The sequence below is a fragment of the Mus musculus genome, chromosome 8 (genome assembly GCF_000001635.26).
Source record: "Mus musculus strain C57BL/6J chromosome 8, GRCm38.p6 C57BL/6J".
NCBI classification, from domain to species: Eukaryota; Metazoa; Chordata; class Mammalia; order Rodentia; family Muridae; genus Mus; species Mus musculus.
Genome location: NC_000074.6, coordinates 110,668,498 through 110,689,498, shown reverse-complemented (window position 1 = coordinate 110,689,498; position 21,001 = coordinate 110,668,498). Strand labels below are relative to the sequence as shown.

Genomic DNA, 21,001 nt, shown 5'->3' with positions numbered 1-21,001 from the left:
AGGGCTACCCTCAAGGACACATGGCTCCCTCTGCCTGTACACCTGTGCTCTTTAACACAGCCTTGTTCAGAGTGTATGGGGGTGCTGCTCTGGACAGTGCTCTGCTCCTCCCACAGGCCTCAGGAGGACCTAATCAACCCCAGCTTAACCTGACAAGGCCCATCACATGTGGTTTCCATTTCCAAAGACAAGACAGCCTTCTCAGAGGGAAGCCAGTGCATGAGTATGCTGGGTATGGGGACTGCAAGGAGGAGGATGGCGGGCCCCAGCTCTAGAGAGTTCTAGGCTGGGATGCTGATTTCTTGTCCTGGCTCAGGGTACCTGCATTTTGTCCTGTGCCAGACTGGACTCCTAGGTCTGTGTACCCCTTCTACTACCACAGAGTTGTCTCCAGTTAGAGCTGAAGTGAGGGCTGGTCATGCAAAGTAGCTTCTGCCACACCCCAGGGCCGGGGGCGGCACATAGGAAAGTCTACAAGATTCATACAAGGGGCTAGACAGACTTTAATTAAAGCTGGCTAGAGATGTCTCTTCTGAGCAGGTGTTGGCCATTACAAGGTTTCCTACTGTTTTGGCCAAAGTCTCCTTCCCTCAGCTGGGAACCCACTCAATATGGCTGCAAACTAAGAAAAGATCAAATTCCACTTGCAGTCCCAGTAAGACTATCAGGATCGTTCCTCCCAGACCGATTCAGATTGGTGTGTGCTTGCTGGGGCAATTTATTTGTTTTCAGCAAATGAAGGCAATCCCTTAAAGGTGACCAGGAAGAGAGCTGACCAAAGTCCCTTACACCACTCTTGGAAGCAGGGACCTGAGAGCCAAGCATGGGTTTCTGAAATGACAGCATAACCCTCTGCTTTCTTCAGCACAGCACAATGTTGGCTTTTGGGGGCCTGCTCCCTAACAGGTGAGGTGATAACTACAAAGATTTACAGGCCAGAGAGGAGGGTGTCCCCAGGAAAGGGGACTGCAGAGACTGGGGGAGTGCTTGGAGGATCCTAAGGGTATGAGGGAACTGAGCCTGGAGGGGTGGGGTGCTTGTGGAATTTCTCAATCATGGAACTAAAGAGTGACTTCTCCTGACACTCTCCTTCCTTGCTCTACCACTTACCTCAGTGGCCAATTCTACCCATGCCAGTCTTTATGACACAGAGCTTATATGCAAACCCAGGGCACTAGGAAGGCAGTGGTAATTCGTAGGAACTTGTATTAGATCCCTAATACATGTTTGGGAGGGGCTACCATGCCTGTGTGCATAGGGTCGGGAGAGCAGGACCAGAATGAGGCCTCAGACTGGGTGTCTCTGGCTGGGGTCTAGGAAGCCCCATGACTCTGTTCCTTTCCTACTTGGGTCATGGCTCATTCTCTCAGGACACCCACCTCATCCTAGAAGTGCGCCTGCCCCTGGAAGGGTACTTGAGACTCATCTACCATCAACTGGGCTGTCAAGCTGCAGACCTTGCATTCACAGTACACAGTGGCTTGTTAAAAATGAAAGCATTCTCTGGCAAGTGCTCTTTGCAAGGCAGCAGGGAGGAAGAGGAGGGGAAAACGCAGTTGATGGAGCCAAAGGACGCTGGCCAGAGGCCCTGTTGGCAGGCAGAGTGGAGTGTCTTCAGACTTGCTACTTCCCAGCACAGAAGCGGGCTTGTAAAGATCACAGCTGTTGGGTTACGCCAGGGTTCATATCACAGCTTATCAAAGAGGCTAGCTTTTCTCCCTCCTTTCCTTTTCTCCTGTGTATAAGTGGGGTGGTTCACAGGCAGACAAGGCCTGGGCTTGTTCAGCTAGCATTAGCATGAAGGGTGGGAAGAGACCGGAGGAGGGCAATGCACACCAACACCTACTTTAGACAGAGTTGGTTTAGTGGGGCCGGGCTGGGTGCTGGTGGGTGCCCTGGGCACTGGGGTGGGTGACAAAGCTGGCTTTAGGACACAAGGTTCAATTATCCATCCTCCCATGAAGCCTGTTCCCATTCTCCACGGACCACAGGGCAAGTGGAGGCCAAGCTCACATCAGGGGCTGAAGAGCGGCTTCCTTTCATCTCAGAATGGCTAGACAGGCACTAATAACATTTGTGTTTTAGCTGGTTGGTGGTGGCACATGCCCCTAAAAATCCCAGCACTCAGGAGGCAGAGGCAGGTAGATCTCTGAGAGTACAAGGCCAGCCTGGTCTACAGAGTGAGTTCCAGGACAGCCAGGGCTACACAGGAAAACCCTGTCTTGAAAAACCAAACCAAACCAAACCAAACCAAAAACCAAACATTTTTTCTTTTATGGACAAAGCAAAAAAGACTTGGAAGTATGTCGTATGTTACAACTGAGAGAAATTGGGATTTGAACCTGCGCTAGCAGGCTAGTTTTTATGTCAACTTAACACAAGCCAGTAGGGCATTTTCTTAGTGATTGATGTAGGAGGGTCCAGCCCATTATGGGTAAGCCACCCTGGGCTTGTGGTCCTGGGTTCCATAAGAAAGCAGGTGAGCAAGCCATAAGGAATAAGCCAGTAAGCAGCACCCCACCATGGCCTCTGCATCGGCTCCTGTTCCATCTCTCTGACCTGTGTGAATTCCTACTCTGACTGCTTCAAATGATGAACAGTGATGTGGGAGTGTAAACCGAAATAAGCCCCTTCCTCCCTAGTTGCTTTTGGCTAAGTGCTTCATCACAGTGATAGCAACCCTAAGACAGAACCTAAGCCTTACTCCAAAAGCCACTTCCTTAGGCTTTGAACCGTGGGGACGTTTGGGGCACCTTTTCTCATTTGTACCATCTTCTTCAAACTGGGCTGCGCCTTAACTTCCCTACAACCAAACCAACAGAAGGGCCTCGACCTCGATTCGGGCCTGTGAGGCTGGCTGGAATATGAGAGTTTGGCACCATCCTCATCTCAATTCGTGGTCTAAATGCCTATGCCCACAAGGTAAGGGGCTGGGTGGACATGAGGCCAAGCTGGAGTCCTGGCCTTCCACTCCTGACTCTGGTTCCACATCAAGATGGTGTTTCCCACTCTGGGAAACAGTATGGAGTGAGGAGATGGAAGAAAATGGTTCCTCTCTGTGGTGAGAATCCACCAGAATTTGTTTTCAAGAGCTCTAGTTGCCGTTGTCTTCCCACACGAATGGCAGCTGCCCTGGGCCCTAAACACATCACTGCACCAATAATGGCTTCTAACTTGTTCACAGGAACAACCATTTATCTTTCTCAGTGGACAGAATTAGGGACCAAGAGGAGCAACTAAGCAGCCAAAGGAGGGGGTTGAAAACCATCTACTGTGTTCCTCATCAGGCCTGTGGCTCCATTAGTGTGTGCACCATTAGATGCCCTTCATGCTGTTTTTCTTCGCCATGAAGAGGCCCAAGCTTAGTGTCTACTATCTTTTCTTGAGTGCTTTCCAGATTTATTTATTTATTTATCTATCTATTGGCACCAGGTTTCTCATTGAAACAGAAGCTGATCAATTCATCCAGGCTAGATAGTCAGTGAGTTTCAGGGATCTACCCATGCCCCACTGCAAATGCTAGAGTAACATTGCCAGGCCCTGATTTCATTCAAGTCAGCTTTGGGGATATGAATAAGTACTTGTGTTTGTGTAGCATGTACTTGACTGACTGAGCTAGTGTAGCTCAGGCTTGCTTGGTTCACTACATAGCCTAGGCTGGCCTTGAACTCACAGCAATCCTTTTACCTCGGTTTCTCCAATGCTGGGATAACAGCTGTGAATCACAATACCTAGTTCTAGTGTGTTCCCTCTTTAGAGTAAACAGCAGAAAAGAATTCTGTAAGTGAAGGTGCAGGACAGCAGCTAACCACCGCACCGCACTAAAGCCTTCATCTCTTGTGCAGTTATGAAGCTGTGCACCTGTGATGCCTGACCTTGACCTGGGGACCCTCAGAGCCCACAGAGACAGACTAGGGAGCTGGCAGTGGCTGGGGACCCTCAGAGCCCACAGAGACAGACTAGGGAGCTGGCAGTGGCTGGGGACCCTCAGAGCCCACACTGAGACAGACTAGGGAGCTGGCAGTGGCTGGGGACCCTCAGAGCCCGCACTGAGACAGACTAGGGAGCTGGCAGTGGCTGGGGACCCTCAGAGCCCACAGAGACAGACTAGGGAGCTGGCAGTGGCTGGGGACCCTCAGAGCCCGCACTGAGACAGACTAGGGAGCTGGCAGTGGCTGGGGACCCTCAGAGCCCGCACTGAGACAGACTAGGGAGCTGGCAGTGGCTGGGGACCCTCAGAGCCCGCACTGAGACAGACTAGGGAGCTGGCAGTGGCTGGGGACCCTCAGAGCCCGCACTGAGACAGACTAGGGAGCTGGCAGTGGCTGGGCACTGGCTTGGAAGGCAGCAGGCTCTCAGGGTACTGAAGGCTGTTTTTTGGGTATGTGGCAGACAAGCGGATGGCTAGAGTAAAGGCCAAGGGGAGACTGTAGCGAAGGATAGTTGTGCTAGTCAGGGCTAACAGACCCTCTGGGGTTGTGCTGGGTAGGGTGAGGCCTGGCCTGCAGGCTGGGCTTAATGCCTTCTCAGAGGGAATTCTTGAGGGAATTCAGCTCTGGAACAGCAAGTGATTGTCATGCTGGATGAAGAGATGAAGGACAAAGGGATGACCTTTGGGACCTGCTCTTGAGCCGTTTGAGGAGCAGGGTCCAGGTAGTCCTGGCCCCAGTTCCCTACCTGTTCAGGAGTCCTTGAGGTTCCATGTTGTCGGATGCTAACTTAGCAGAGTGAGGAGTCTGCAGCCCAGCTCCAAGCAATCCTAGTTGGCACACTGCTACTAAAGCACACTCTCCTTAAGCAAAAATGAGAATTCTTATCATCCCCAGACACTAAGGGGATACTGAGAAGACAGCAAAGTCTTACTGGCCTGAAATCTGTAAATAGAAACATGGCAGTGGCCTGGTTACCAGCTTCATGGAGTATCAAGTAGGGAGGAGGCCCAAGCATGTCTGTGCCACCTGCTTTCCTGCTCTGTACAGTCTGGGGATGCTGGGTACCATCTTGAGCTCCCAAGGATCTGGGCTGCAGCTGGCTACTTCTACCTTTTCCAAAGCCCCCTCTCTCCACTGGTTCATTCTACCAGAGGAGGACTGCTCATCAAGAGTGCTGACACCTTTGTAGTCTGGAAAACCACCTGAAGTTACCTGTCACTCATGTGCGGGCATTCTATTGTTTTCATGTATGTGGGGGTCTCTTGTGCTGTATCTGATGTCTGCTTCCATCTCTTAACTGGAACTGTGCAGCTCCATGGGAAGAAAACCGTAGTGATTTTCCTCTCATAGCCAATGAGCTCAAGGATCCATTTGTACTGTGCACTCACTGACTGCTGCCGTTGCCACTTGAGCCATTTCTAGACTACAGTGGTTCTCAAATGGTACGCTCTTGGGTCTCCAGCACACTGGACAGATGCTCTACAGCTGAGCTGCCTGCCCAGCCCCTGAATATTGTTGATTGTCCAAAACAGGTGGGGGCAGGTGCTACTTGCACCTGGTGGGTATCGGTCAGGGATGCTGTTTAAGCATCCTAGAGCTCCACCACAAAGAATTACCTGGCTTCAAATGTCAGAGTGCTGAGACACCAGAAGCCCCTTCCTCCTGCTGCTCTGTCCCTTTTCATGGGTCAGTTCTTTGGCCCAGTTCCAGGGTGTCTTCAACTCCACTCTCTGACTGTAACATAGCCTGTGTTTTCTCCATCAAGTTCCCTGTCTCTTCCTATCCTGTCTCCATCTCCAGGGTTCACTCTGAGGCTGAGCAGGCTTCTGTGTCAGCTCCCAGATCTTCTTTAGGCTTCATTTTCCCTCCTCCCAGCTTCTCTCCCTTCCCCTCCCTTCCACCTTTCTGGTTCTTCTCAGCCTCCTCAACTAGCAAATACGAAGCTTCTTAGGGCTCAACCCTAAGGGATTCCTTACTCCCTAAGAATGAAAGCATAGAGCAGAAGCAACCAAAAACACACTTGGCACAGGGCTGGTGCTGAGCAGCTATCTGTTGACTGCCTGCCTGCATCATCCATTTCCAGACTCTGCATCTTGGAACTAGGTTTCTCTCTGAAGCATCAGACTGCTGCATCAACATTTACTTTTGATGTTCTCAAAGCAACTCAAATTCAAGCATGTGAATGTCTTTACTCTCTGACAACTCACTTGCTCAGGGCTCAGGACCTGCATGTTGTCCGGACTCTCCTTTCCTTTGTCCCTTCTGCAGTCCATGCACTTGACAATCAGCCAGTCTCACTAAACTACAGTCTCCCGACTGTCTATCCATCTTGGCCCTTTCTAACCTGTTCTCCCAACACAACAATCTCTTAAATCAGGAGTCTGGTCACATCACTTCCCCAGCATGTAGCTCCTCACTGACCTCGGAGTATGGTTAAGAAGCCACTCAACTGGGCTCTTTGTGCCATACAAGGTTAAGAGATCCTCTCTGGCTGTGTTGGGTGGAGTAAGGACTGGTCTGGAGGCTGGTCTCGATACCAGCTCAAACAGATAGCACAGTTCTTGAGGAGACTCAGCTCTGAACAACAACAGCTCACCACGCTGAATATGCTGAATCCCCAGAGAGCAAAGAGGAAGGGTCCACGAGCCTGCTCAACTTTGGGTTCAGGTCACAGGGAAATGAACTCTTCACGTATGTTCCTGCCTTCAAGTTCTCTGTGTAGACTGCGGCTCTGCTGGAACCACTCAGCTCCTCCACCCTTGCTGCCACACCAATACAGTCTGACCCCCTAGCACCTTCAGCCATTTAAGAACCCCACTACCTTGAGGCTTTGATTCCACTGTTCAAGAGGGAAGCCAGGAAATGGGGAGAGAAAGAAAGCAGGTGACTGCTTTGTCACAATATACAGCGGGGGAGTCAAAGCTGTGGCACACAGCACTGACCTGATGATGAACGGGCCTCTGGCCTCCAGGAGCTTCCGTTCACTGCTGAACGTCTGTAGAAGGTTGATCATGAACTTGTAAAAGTAGGAGTTCATGGTGGGAGTGGAGGGGGAGCCTTCTAAGCCTTTGGTACCTGTAGAGAAAGAAACAGCCAAGATTTAATCTGACTGTGTGTCTACAGGTAATGAGACAGAATACAACTGTAAATGCCAGAGGGCTTTTCTCCCCCCACCCATGTGTGTGTGTGTGCGTGTGTGTGTGTGTGTGTGTGTGTGTGTGTGTGTGTGTGTGTATGTGTGTAAAGAGATGAGAGAAAAGTCTCCAATCAAGGGTCACAGACTGGAAGCACGGATTTTATGCCCAAGCACATACAATTTATTGGTTTACTCCTAATGAACATCTCATGTGTAAGACCTCCATTAGGCGCTACAATAAAAGTGAAGTGGAGCCTGGAGGGATGGCTTCGTGGTTACAGGCATGTATTACAGACTTGAGTTTGATTTTTAGCACCGGCATCTGGCAGCTCAAGACCACCTGCAACTCCAAGGGATCTGACACCATCTTCTAGCCCCCATGGGAGTCTGTACTCATGCACATATACCCACACATGGTTACACACATATAATTCACAATAAAATACATCTTAAAAATAAAAACAAATGGACACAATTCTCCCCATTATCCAAACAAATTAGATATCTGTGGGGTTTACTTTGCACAATTAAGGACAATGGCCAGTCAGAGCATAAAAAGGTTAGACAGACAGCTAGGCATGGTAGTGTATGCCTTTAATCTCAACCCTTGGGAGGCAAGAGCAGGGCAGGCGGATCTCTATATGAGTTTGAGGCTAGCCTGGTCTATGTAGTAAGTTCTAGGACAGAGCTATGTAGAGAGACCCTTTCTCAAGAAACCAAAACGACAAAAAAAAAAAAAAAAAAAAACAAAAAACAAAAAAAAAAACCAAAAGAGAGGTTAGACAGGTGCAACTACTACATGGTCAACAAAGCTGGCAGCCCCTCGGGCATAAGACAAAATCCCTTCCCTAGTGCTGAGAAAAGAACTAAACGGTGCACACAGTGACTGGGCTAAGGACAACAGACACAAAGCAGACAGGGTGACAATTTGGAGCCTCGCCTAGCACTGGGAACTAGGTGAAGGTGTTCTCAGGTGGAACTCCTCCAGCCTGCAGAGCCCTGGCTGGCTGTGTGATACAGCCTCAGCTGAAAGCCTCATACCAACCCTCCCTCCTTCAGCCTGCTCTTGCGTATGTGCCCTTAGTGAAGCTTTTAGCACTGTGGGAACAAGGGGAAGGCTGACGGGATGGATGCTGGCTTATTCTGGTGTGGGCTACTCACATGTCCCACAGGATCAGCCTTCCTTTTTGCTGAAGTGTCAAGGATGGGGGGGGGGGTTCTCAGTCTGCCCAATGCAATATTGGGACATCTTTGTCAAAAAATAACAGCTTTATTAAAGCCTCATTCTTGCCCCATAAAGTTTGCCTTTTACAGATTCTCAGAATATTCTTAAAGTCATACAGAATCTACTGCTAACTGTAGAATACCTTAATTACCCCTCTACTAGAATCTGTACCTGTTACTTTCACTCCCAGTCTCTCCTCCAAGCCCTGAGAACAAATCCTTCTCTCTATGGACTGCTCTATTCTGGACATTTTGCATGGATAAAAGGAACCTAATAATGGCTTCTTTCATGCAGCATACATTCAAGGCTCAGTTTGGCTGTATATATTTATTCTTCATTATTTCTTATCACTGAACAATGGACACACCATATTGCATTTGTTAATTCATTAAGTGTCAAGTACTTGGTGGCTTCTACTCTGTGTCTTTATGAATGATGCTGGTGTAAACAGCCATGAGTTCTGTGTGGACTGGCTTCCTTTCTCTTGGCTACACCTAGGAATAAAACTGTTCGGGTCCTGGGGGATCCCTCACCAGGCCACTTTCCGCACTGGCTGAACTGGAGTTCTACCTTCTTGGCATTCTCTCGGGCATGTTACCCGTCTTTCACTATAGCCTTCCTAGTGGATGGAAGGTGGTGTTACACTGTGGCTTTGTAGTTCTCTGGTGATACTATCTGTCTGTCTGTCTGTCTGTCTGTATATATCTATATATCTGTATGTGTGTGTGTGTGTGTATATATATATTGCCTATGTTTATCTTATAAATTCAGCTACTCAATTCCTTTGCCTATTTTCAAAATTGAATTACTTGTCTTTTTATTGTTATTAGAGTTCTTCATACATGAGGTTCTTATCAGGTAGATGGTTTAGAAACATTTTTTCCTATTTTGCGGGTTTCTTCCCTCTTCTTGTCAGGAACGTGCTCCACTACAAGGCTACATCTCCAGTCTACGTTCTTGATACTATCCTCTGAAACAAAACTGTTTGGGCTGGGATACATTTCAGTGGTAAGAGCATTTGCCTACTGAGTTCAAGATCCTGGCTTAAATTGCAAAACAAAATAAAACAAAACCTCTTGTGGTGCTGCACAGCCCCGTGCATGCACGCTAGGGGCTTCTGCCACTGAGATACACTGCCAGTCCCACAAGACTGGTTAAGTCCAGTACCATCTTTTCCCTTTGGCTGCTCAAGCTTTTGAGACCATAGGGTTAAACAGGGCCAACTGAGGCAGCACATGCCGTCCATTTCTGATCTGGCCTCTCTGGTTCGGAAGCCTCTTTTCCTGAAAGGGCAGGCAGGCACTCGCACAAGGTAGGTGGATGCAAGTCCCTTGGAGATCACGCTTGGCTGTGGGAACACATGAGGCCCCAGAAGCATCAGGCTAAGTGCATAAAAACATGTAAAAAACACCCAGGGCATGGCATTATGAGCCTCCCAAAGGAATCTCACGGTTGCCAGTGGCCACAGTGGCACTGAACCCCAGGAGTCCTGCATTCTGTTTTCTCTTCACCTTTAGAGGGAAGTGGCTGGGAATCAGAAGGCATTTTTCGTTTTTTCTTCCCCTTTCCCCAGCTGCAGCTGCTGCATCCTTCAAACCTGTCATTCTCACTAGTACCTCCAAACCCTGCTACCTTCAATCCCAAGCTTTCTATATAACCCTGCACCCTTCCAAATCCTGCCATTGTGAATCCCAAGACTTTTCTAGACAACACCCTCCCAGACAACTGCTCCGGAAGCCTGGAATGAAAAGCCAGCTTAAGGACAGGCTGCATCCAATTTTCTGCTGTTTGTTCTGCACTGTCCTGGGTCCTGTTGAAGGCAGCCTGGCTGTCCTGGTCCTGAGTGACTTTGAAATGGCAAACAGTCTCTGCTCCCTGGCCCAGAGGGGCTGTTTGCAGAATTGTGTCAAATTCTTACACATAAGAAACTTCAGGCCCAGCTGGGGCTGATCTTAGAAGAGGTGGCTGAAGAGACAGCTGTTGTGGCAGCCCTGCTTCCCATCCTCACCCACAGGAGATAAACTAAGCGTCATGCCTGCCTGCCTACCCCACACCCCCAGGGACACGTGGACAGGAATCCAGCAGACAGTAAGCTTGTCCTGGGTGTGCATCTCTGCATCATCTGGGTCTCTGTTTCCTTCCTGCTTCTCTATTGAGTACTCCGGGGTCATCCCACTTCCAGGCCTAAGGCCACTAGGCTTCAAAGTACTTAAAAGGACAAAAGGACCAATGAATGGAGTAACCATAAATAAGTCCTCCCTGGCTGTGGCCACCTGGGAGCCCTAAGGAGCTAAGTTCTCTGGGAACACTGCGTCACAGAGCCATGGAAAGTCAAGCACCAAGCATGGTGCCCGGTCTCAGTTTCTTAATCTATAATAGGGGCAGTAAGAGTGCCCAGCAACGCATGCCACATGCCCTGCTCAATAAATGGAGTGTGTGTGACATCAGCAAATGTCTCTGGCCTGGAGCACTACGTGGAGCAGATTGCTTTCATTCCTTGTAGAACAGGCTGGACATGCAGGGAGAATTAGGATCTCAAACTCACAGAACTCTGCTGGGGTGCTCAGGGAGAAAGAGAAGGAGTTATCTGTGGCCTGCTCCATCTCAGCTAACAGACTGGCCGAAGGCAACAGGAGAGATGGCTTGGAGTTACCCTGGACACATTTCTGCTCTTCTTAGGAAGGGCTCTCATTGGTCCAAATGGACTCAGTGCCTAGGCTAAATGGTAGTGACCGTTAGTGGAGAGATAGAAAAGCACATGGGACAAGTGACTCTAGTTCTTAGGAGCAGTGTCCTCTGGGACACCTGTGAACTCAGTCCTTCAAGGAAGCCCATTGTTCAAAGACCACAGACAGGAAAAATCCAATGATCCCCAACTGGAGCCATGCACCTTCCCCAAGATTCAGCTGATGGGAAGCTTAGGTACAGCACGTTAGAGGAAGCCACCCAAAGCCCCAGCGGACTTCTGACTTTAGAACCTCACTTGCAGTAAGACAGTGCACCCATGCAAGGCACGAGTCCCAGGCAAGAAAGTCGAGCTGTTAGTGTTCACTGGTGACAGCGGCAGGGTCTGTGAGAGCTTCCTCCACCTTAGTTTTACCTTTTTGCCCAATCTCCTCTGACCTCAGCAGCCTTCAGGCCTGCTGTCTGGAGGACCCAAGAAAGAAGGCTCCATAAGCCCGGTAGACTCTGGGCTCTGTTCAGGCCTTCCCTTTGAGATACAACAGACTTGAGATGGGACACTGTGCTTCCAGCAAGCCGACCTGCCCATGCCATCACATCTCACCTGGAAAGTGAGTTTAGATCAAAGAGAAGCCACACCCTGCTCTGCACAGCTTCCCTGCTGCTGTCTGGGAAGCCGAAGAGCTCGGGTGCAGACTCTTGGGGTAAACTTGTCCCCCATCCTAAAAAGGCATAAAAAGAGTCTCCCTCTTCTGCCATGTGAACATCAACTTTCTTTAGAGAGCCTGCCATGCTGTCTCCCTCTGATGCTGGGTCTTGCTCTCTCGCCATGGAGCACCCACCATGTTGTTGCCTTTTCTGCCTCTTTTGTCTTTTGTGTTTAAGAAACAGCTAATACATTTTTCAGTTGCCAGTAATCTGGCTCAGTGTCCTTTTGAGTCACCTGTCCTATCCAGAACTTAAGGTTCTTGGCCAGGGCTGTGGGCTTGGGAGGGGATGTGGAAAGAACAAACTGGCCCAGGAGTGCACTGATTTCCGCCTCACTCAGCCTGCACCTCCCAGGGGACAGCGCAAGCGCCTCCACCAGCCTCATCTGCCCACCCCTGGCTCTTGCTCATCTGGTTGGCAGTCTGTAGTGGCTCTGTCTCCACAACAGTTGGTGCGCTCCATGCCTGAGGATAGGTAGAGCTGGGCCTGGTTCAGTAGCCTGATTTAGGGCATGCCTTCCAGATCTGCACCCAGACAGAGGTGTACTAGCAAACTTCTCCCTCACCATTACCAACAGTGCAATTTTGTAGGTCTACTCAAATGGTGGACAAATTGCTTTGGTGAGAACCAGCAAGCCCGGAAGGAAAGAAGAGGGCTGTGTGTTTCAGGAGCTCTTCCTGAAGGGCTGACCCAAAGATGACAGGAATGTGAGGGAGAGTGCAGTCTCTTAGCCACACAGATCTGCCTTGTAGTTCTGGTTTGGGCAAGGAAGAAGCCTGTGGGGCTCTGGAAAGAAGCTCATGTGACTGACTGACTGCTCAGGGGCAGACAGATGCTGTGGGGAGCCCTCTGTATACAAAGACAGGCCAGTGTGTGGTGGCTGGGGAGCCAGCCCTGCACATGTTGCTAAGTGAAACCTGATGTGGCGACATGAGAATCTGCAGAGCGTCTCACAAACAACCTTCCCTGGGATGTTTTGGATTGATTGAGTTTTGTGGCTATGACGTGAAGGAGCCTCACATGTCAGGATAAAAATAGCTCTGGCCTCAATAGACAGCCCGAGTTACAGTGCAACAGAACCAGATGCGAAAACATTAGCCACTAAGCTCAGACTCTACTTACAAGGTTCCAGCTTCCTTCTCTACCCCATTCCCTGTTGTCCAACTGAAGATTTGCTGCCTGGAGGAGGCAGGAATGGCCAGAAGGGTAAGGAAACAGATCAGACCTGAACTCTCGCTGATTTAGCCAGGCCATGGAGACAGCTGGCCTGTCATCTGTGTCAGGGGAAAGGGATACCGTCCACTCTTGGCACAGAAAGTGCTTCATGAAGCCGGGTGTGGAGGTGCACACCCTAAATCTCAGCATTCTGAATGCAGAGGCAGGAGGATCTCTTGAGAGTTCCAGGCCACTCTGGTCTATAGAGGGAGCTCTAAGACAGCCAGGGCTACCTAGGGAAACCCTGTCTCAAACAAAACAAGCAAACAACAATAACAACAAAAAGAAAGTACTTCATGGAAGGGGAATCGATTGGGAAGCTGACCTAGGTCAAAGGGGATGGAGGGGAAGGAGCAACTTCCCCACAGAATTAAGTGCTTGAAAGAGAAGGAAGCCAAGGTAGGTTTTCTTTTTCCTTTTTTAAGAGGGAGTTGTGGAATTGGAGGCAGCACCCCTTCCATGGCTTCACGGATGAAAGGACATGACACCAACCCCTGCAACCTGGTCCTGGAAGTAACCGCCCAAGACAGGAGCTGGAACCTCACCCATATCTGGGAGGTTTTCTGCTGTTTGGCTCATAAGACAAGATAATGGGTCAAAGAGGGAAGGGCTCAGGTAATTTCCAGCTTTTAGGGTAGTGGTGAGTCCACACTGCCACCTGCTCTCAGGAAGGGGCTGGCACTAAAGCAAGGGCTAAGGCCAAGGGTGGTGCTAAAGGGAGAGGGCTAGGACTGACAAGACCAACCAATAAGGAGTCTTGTTGCAGGACCAAGGGACATCCTTCCTGGACAATGGGCCTGGGGAACATCAGCTCACTCTTGGTAACCTGTTCCCAGCCATCCTTTATTTTGATCATCTCTCATCCTTGATGGGTACCTGCTGTTAGGGACTCATACGTGAATAAAACCTAGGTCTTGTAGCCTGAGATGTACACAGCGCATACAAGACATTTGGTAATCCTGATAAAATCTGAGTCTAGAAGCGGGGATGATCTGTGTGCTTGTATTTCTATGACCTGGGCAATTTCAAATTTCAGCTTTGGAACCTCTGCACCTTGAGCCAAGGTTTCCTCACAGCCAAGAGGAGACAGGCCAGTTCCACCATCCACCCTGACGAGCTGGAGGGGGTAAAGGGAAGGCAGCTTGCAGAGGATGTCACCAGAACTGACCAGAGGGATCCAGTGATACTAAGGATGGGTATCAGAGCAGTTTCTCACTGCAGAGTGTTGATTGATCTTAGCCCTGCCTATGGAGTAGCTTCTGGAGCCCCCAAGCACTCCAGCCTGGTTTAGAAGATAAGGAGGTAGTGCCTGAAGCAAGAACCCACTACAGGGCACAGGTGGCAGATGTTTCTGCTGCCTCCTAGAAGGTGAAAGATGTATAGGCCTTTGAGGTTCAAAGAGCAAGAGGCAAGGCTCCTGGAGAAGCTGTGATACGGTCAAATGTGGTTATAGTAAGTGGAAGGGAGGACAGGAAATGAGGCTCTATGTAGCGAGAGGCCAGAATGGGGTCCTTGGAATCACTGTGAAGAACTACTTCTCTGGGAATTCTAGAGCAGGTTGGGGCCACAGCTGGGAAGACCAGCTCGGACTGCTAGCTAGGCTCCTTTGCTCCTCCCCTTAGGAGAAGAAACCTTCAAGGGCTGTAAATGGGACTAGGCAGGTACAAATGTGTGTCACCACCCTCCATCAAGGGACTAAAGCATGCTCTCCTCTCACTGGATGGAGCTGGGGTGATTCAGGTGAACAGGCCTAGAGAGGGGTTAGCATAGTGCCAGTTTCAATCAGCACATGGCCAATGTTGGCAGCTATTGTGACCACTGTTACTACAGGGAGAAATGGCCTAGTTCCCGAAAGCCTCCTGGGTTTCTTACAGGTCTTGCTTGTCTGGTGACAGGAAGATACTGCTGACATCTGGTCATACTGGCCTGGGATGCAGGGAATGAAATGGAATTGAAAATTCTACCTTTGCCCTTTTCAGACCTAGAGGTGGAGACATTTCAGACAAGTGACCCCTGCAGGGTATGTTACCATGGTTAGTTTTTAGCCATCAGTGGTGTTGGGTGCTTGCCGAGCCTGTACAAAACCATCCCTAGTTCCTCCCTAGTGCTGGTGCATACCTGAAATCCTAGCACAGGGGAGGTGGAGGTTGGATGGTTTAAAAATTAAGATTACTCTTGCCTACCTGATGAATTTAAGTCTAGCCTGGAATACATGAGACCCCGCTTAAAAAAGAAAAGAAAAAGGAAAGAAAAGAAAAGAAATGAAATGAATAGGCAACAACAAGGCGGCAGGTCATGGCAGCCTGGAATTTCAGGCCAACTTTCAGACCTGCCTTGACCCTTGGCTGAGGATCCAGAGGACAGACACCTGGGTCTCCCCAGGCCTGATACATACCTGAGAGCAGAACTGTCTAAGGCCTTGGGAGAAAAAGAGATGCATGCTGGGAGCTCCTGGGTCCTACTAACTGTTTTGTGAATGATCTGGGTCAGAGTGGGCCCACAGAGGCTTGCTTACTGCCCCTTCTTCCCACAGCCTAGCAATACACCTGCAGATTTCTTGAGTCAGGTAGAGATGGTATACAGTGAGCTGAGCCTAGGAGCCCCCCGGGTAGGTGCTGGCTTTGCTCAGAGGCCCTTGCTCTGGAGGTAGTTCCTTTCTGGTCACGAATGAAGGAGGTGGGGCCCAGACCTGGGTCTCTGTGCTGGAGGGAGAGAGATGTTTATACTAAGTCAGGCATGAGGAAAAATCCCATGTGGGCAACTCTGTCTCCTCCAGCACCCTAGGGACCACTGTAGTGGTGCATCTGGGCCAACACAGCACTCACCCAGGTGTGTGATGGGTCTTTTCCCCCACCACTGTGTGGTATCTGTACCATTTGAGTTTACAGATCTAATGTGAAGGAGGAGCCATTGATTTCCCTGTAGATGCCCTGACGTTGCCTTCTAGAAAGTTCCTGCATGGAAGAGAGTGGAGTGACTTCCTCTTACGGGACATAGCACTGCTGTCTCATGTTCTCAGAGTTGTGTCCTAGAGAGGTATAAGACTTGAGGCAGGAAGGAGGGCTGGCCTTGCATCCTCTGTCCATGTGCATGGGTGCACAGGAGGAGACAGAACCACACTGAATGCCTGGGAAGTACTCTGGGAAGCATGGCCAGCAGAAAAATGAGGACACTTCCTGCATGCTTTCTGACCTCAACAACACCCCATAAGGCAGCTGTGCCAGGAGAGGGCAGAGGACAGACTGGTTTCCTGCATTCCTTTATTACTGATTTGATCCCGACCTTCCAGAGCCAGGAACATACTTGTAAACTCTGATGCCAGCTGCAGATGTGCATGTATGAACGCATCTGCCCAGGGGGTCTCATAGCTCTGAGTTCCACAAATGGCTCAGGCTAACTTTGTGGCTCACAGTATAATGGGTTTGTGAAAGAAATCACAGGACTGGATATAGGCTCTTCCCCAGGAGTCTTCCCAGGACTGACTTTTTTACCATCTGGGATTTTTGTTGTTGTTTTTCCTATGATTTCTCAGTGTCTCTGGCTGAGGTGAGCCATTCTGATAGTTTCTGCAGGCCAGGGTAAGAGTCTCACCCCTTCAGCCTCATTAGCCTCCTACCCATTTTGGTGGGGTGAGGAGCTCAGATTCAGAGTTCTCTGCAGGGTAAATGTCCTCAGCTCTTGTCTCTAAGCAGTGGCTGATCTTGATTATCCCAGTGCCCCAAGGAATCTTGCAGGACCCCAACTCTAAGGTGGGTGCCCAAAACAGTTTCTTGGTTCATACCCTCAGTAGCATGAACCCACATTTCAGCTATCAACTTCTTTATGCTTGGGAGGGAGAGAAAACATGCTAACAGATGAAGGGAAGGACCCCTGAGGGTTCTGGGAGCACTAGGTATCACAGTCTGCTCAAGGATCCTGCTGATGTCACTCTGAGGATAGAGAAGATGGTAGCATGCTGTTTCCTGGCGAGGAAGGACTGAGGGCCACTGCAGGACTCCTCTCTTCTGGGTTCCCTGTCCCCATCTCTCCTATCTGAGGAAAAGCCTCTCTCTACCTCACTTAGCTCCCACTGTTCTGCACCACCACACTTGATCTCTATCATCTGTCCCCAGTCTTGGGGCTGGCCCCTATATGCTGACTTAGAGACAGAGGGTACACAGTGAACTCCTCTGCTGAGGGACAGGAGGTGGGAGCCACAGCATGGGTCCTGGCATCAGGATATGGGGGCTGTTTCCTTGACCACAGCTAATGACTGCCCAGGGGAAGCTGGTCTCCTGAGTGAGGAAGTGATGGCATCCTGGGGAAACGGAAGGGAGGAAGCCAGGCTGGGCTAGAGTTCATCACTGTAACCCAGCAGGGAGAACATGTAGCAGGAGAGCCTGAGGCCTGGGCTCCAGAATTTACCACTGTAACCCAGTAGGGAGAGTGTGCGGCAGCAGAGCCTGAGGCCTGGGCTCCCATGTGTTTCCTGCTACAGGGCTTGAGTGACCCATGGCTTTCTTTGTCATGGATACGTGTCCTCAGCACATGGCCTTCTGTGATCTGACTTGGCATATCCAGGGGTGCACCAAAGCCTGTGGAGCTCTGAAAAATACTGCGAACTTCTCAGACACTGGGCATAGTGTCTGGCCAAACATCAGGGAGCTTCTAGTGGAGCAGTGCAGGTATAATATGGGCCTGGCTGGGGCTAGGGCCCAAAGTGCTACAGAGCTGCAGGAGGAACAATGTCACCGAAAGGTTGTGAGTCTATGAGAAGCTAATGAGGTCCTGGTGTCTGGACGGCATGAGGGGTTTGAGGGACAAAGACCTGGCAAACATCCAAGACCCACCAGGTAATTTCCTACTAACCTGTGTCCTTGGGCCTTTTTAAGGCTCACATGGCTGAGGGAGGTGGTCTCTGCCTGAGAAGAGGAGCGGGTGGGCAGCGTGGCCAGGGAGAAGAGCTACCTGACATCCCGAAGGAACCCGAAGAACAAGCACTTGGCTACCTTTGCTTGCAAGGACAGCCCGGAAACAGCATGTTTGAATTATCCTGTCTCTTGCCTGGGCTGCCTGCCATGCTGAGCTATTCTGAGCTTCAGTGAAGAGGAAATGGCTGCCTAGCTTTCTTCCACCTGTGAGACCTAAGACTGAAGGCCCTGGCTGGCTGCCTGCCTGTGGAGAGAAATTGTCTCAGAGGGTTTTGTGCTTAGTCAGTGGTTTAAAAACATCAAAAGAGCTGAAGATGAGGGCTGTGAGGGTCTCTTCAGGGGGCGAATGGAGTATGAGCCAGGAGGCAGAGGCTGCCTCTTGTGGTAGAAGACCACGGGTAGGCAAGCCACTGACTCTCATAAATGGCAGAACACATTTATAAGTGACTTCCTGGGCTAGAATAAGACTCAGTGCTCCTTAGGCCAGACACTTCAGGGAAATACTTACTGGGAGGGTTTAGTAGGTTGGCTCTGCCGGAGGTGGGCACCTGAAGCTCCGAGTGGTTGACTCGGAGGTCAGGGCCATCAGGTGCACCTGGGTCATCCGTCTGGCCTGCAGGGGAGGAAGCAATTTCTGCCAACACTTCCAGATCCTTCAAGACAACCTGGGGAGACAAGCGGAGGATAAAGGACAAACTCCCTACTATGAGCTGAGCTGATGTGGTAGAGGTGAAGTCAGTGATGAGGGGTGGCTCACAGGGCAGGAGGCTCTGTAGACTTGTGCTGCTTGCCTGTCACGAGAGCCACAGAGATCGTAGCTGTCAGAGTGCTTGGGAAAATGCGGTGAAGGTCTGGATTAAGAGGCCACTGATGGCAATGCCTAGAGAAGGAAGCTGACCAGGGTGACGAGTCTTCCTCCCGAAGCTCTCCTCTCTGTATCTGAACAAGGACTGCAGGGGGCTCCTTGAGATGCAGGTCCTGGGCAGTAAGGTGAGCCGTACATAGGATGCATCTCAGTTTCTGTATTGTATGAGGCCTTGGCCCTGTCCATAGAACAGCTGTCACTGCAGAGGTGACATCAGGCCACACAGAGTCCAAAGGGCCCTCTATGCTTTGGGTGCAATTCTGGCCTCCTCTGCTAAAAGGCTTCCTAACACCCAGTCAGGACTCTCTCAAGTGTTTCCACTTAGCCTTGGATGGACTAGGAAAGGTCTCTTCAGCTGCCTACCTGCCTACTGCACTCTTCTAAAGAGAGGCATGTTATTCTGGGCCGGGCGGTGTGTTCCTCTTTCCTCTATGGCTGCCCTTAAAGGGCCAGTAGCCCTGGAAACTACACTATCTTCACTTGACAAAGCTCATCCCACTGTGGCACTAAACAGTGGGCACTAGAGAGAGGTCAGTGACACGCCCTGTTGGGAAGGCATCACCGTGGATGCAAACCCCTTTGTTTAAGTGTCATCAGTCCCAAGACCTGCAGTCTACACTCCCTCCACAGGGAGTCCCTCCCACTGCAGGTCCTTCAAGCACTTTCTGCTCCCTATTCTTCAGTTCTCAAGAACGCCTGCCTCTGCCTCACCCACAGGTATAGCCCTAGGACTAACCCTGGCACCCAGCACATGATCAGCAAACATCAGGTGACAATAGGGACAACTGTGCCTTTTACTGGGCTGCTCTAAACCCAGATCAAGAAAGAATTAACCGCTGGGGGCGAGGGGGGTGAGGGGGGGTGGGCGGGAAGAACCACAGTAGGTAAGGGACCAGTGGAAAAGCTGCAGAGCTCTGTGGGTGGGGCTGACAGGTTAGCTAGTGGAATATGGTAAATACAAGGTCAAGATAAGGCTAAGCTGAGGTTCCTTTTGAGGGTGATGAAATATTCTGGAATCAGTGACAATGGCTACTAAACCCTGTAAGTACAAATGTTCCCCAAGTGAAGACAGGGTTATATCCTAATATACAAACTGCAATTTGAAAATATCATGAATGCACTCCACACACCCAATCTATGAATACTGGAGTTCAGCAGAACAGTACACTGCAGAGGACAAACTGCTTTCTTTCAAGATCACAAGGCTAAGTGGGAACTGCCTGGCATCAAAGAGTCTAAAGAATGGTGTATACCAGTGACCTCGGCACTTGGGAGATACAGGTCGGATCAGTTTGGGGTTCGGCAGAGGGCTCCGTGGATACAATGCTTGCCATGCAAGCAAGAGGTCCTGAGTTTGGATCTCTAGCATTCATGTAAAGTCAGGCACAGTGGCGTCCTATGCTACAGTAGAGAGAGGAGACAGGCAAATCCAGGGGCCTTGTAGGCCAGTCAGTCCAGCTAAAATGGTGAGCTCTGGGTTCAGGGCAGGCGAGATGCCTTCTGAGCAGATAAAACCACTTGCCATCAAACCTGCCAACTTGAGATCAGTTTCCAGAACTCACAAGGTGGAAGGAAAGGCCCAGCCACCGCTGTTGTCCTCTGACCTTCAGTAGATACACATGCCATGGCACGCATGCATGCATGTAACAATGGGAAGGATCTGGTGTCTGAGTACAACCGTGGTCCTATCAGTTCCGGTAACAAGCCAGTGCCGTATCCTATGCAACTGGGTTGTCACTTTTGTTAGTTTCTGCTGGCCTGCTTTCCTGTACCCTTGTTGAGGATCCCTTTGCATGCTGACCCTATCTGGCCTCTGGTCTTCTCTAAGCTATATCACATTTGGCACACGATCTTAACACGATCTTGGCCTCCTCCAGGATGGTCCTGACATCACTCACACAGATGTCATCCCCACTGTTCCCTCATTACAGGCACTGAAACACTCTCTAGCCCTTCCTGAGCTTCTACCCTGCTGCACCAGAGCTGAGCTGCAGGAGGCACTGGGCTGTCGGAGGGAGTCAAAGGCACCCTCGCCTATGACTGGGTACAAGAAGCAACAAAGCTTTGCCAGAAGCTTATCGCTGACTGCCCTTCCATGCACTGGGATTTGGGTTTTAGTTGCTTTTGGAATGAGTTCTATTTGCTGAGTTGTGGGAAATGGACCTGTAGTGGCTGGAAAACATGACCCCACATAGCCCTGTCAGATGGCAGGAGTAAAAGTTGGCCCCATGTCAGGCCAAGAACCAGAGGACCCTAGGTGGGTTTGGGTTGCAGGCCTAGGGCTCTGCTCCCTGAAGGGAGGAGTATCTGGCAGGTTCACTGCTCCAG

General features: G+C 50.3%; 1 protein-coding gene across 6 annotated transcripts in view; it reads right to left on the bottom strand.

The window, feature by feature from the left end:
- The window catches only part of Vac14 (Vac14 homolog (S. cerevisiae)), a 101,870-nt gene that overhangs the window by 30,900 nt on the left and 49,969 nt on the right, over positions 1–21,001 (bottom strand). For 5 of the 6 annotated variants that reach the window (XR_003947268.1, XR_003947269.1, NR_151674.1 and 2 more), the window contains exons 13-14: positions 18,317–18,473; positions 6,875–7,007 (exon numbers count right to left, since the gene is read on the bottom strand). Coding sequence is in view for 2 of the 6 variants with exons in the window: in XM_006530918.3 (XP_006530981.1) it covers positions 6,875–7,007; positions 18,317–18,473 (290 nt within the window). In the remaining 4 variants the exon portion in view is untranslated. The remainder of the gene's footprint in view (positions 1–6,874; positions 7,008–18,316; positions 18,474–21,001) is intronic. The other variant, NR_151675.1, reaches the window with a different exon arrangement.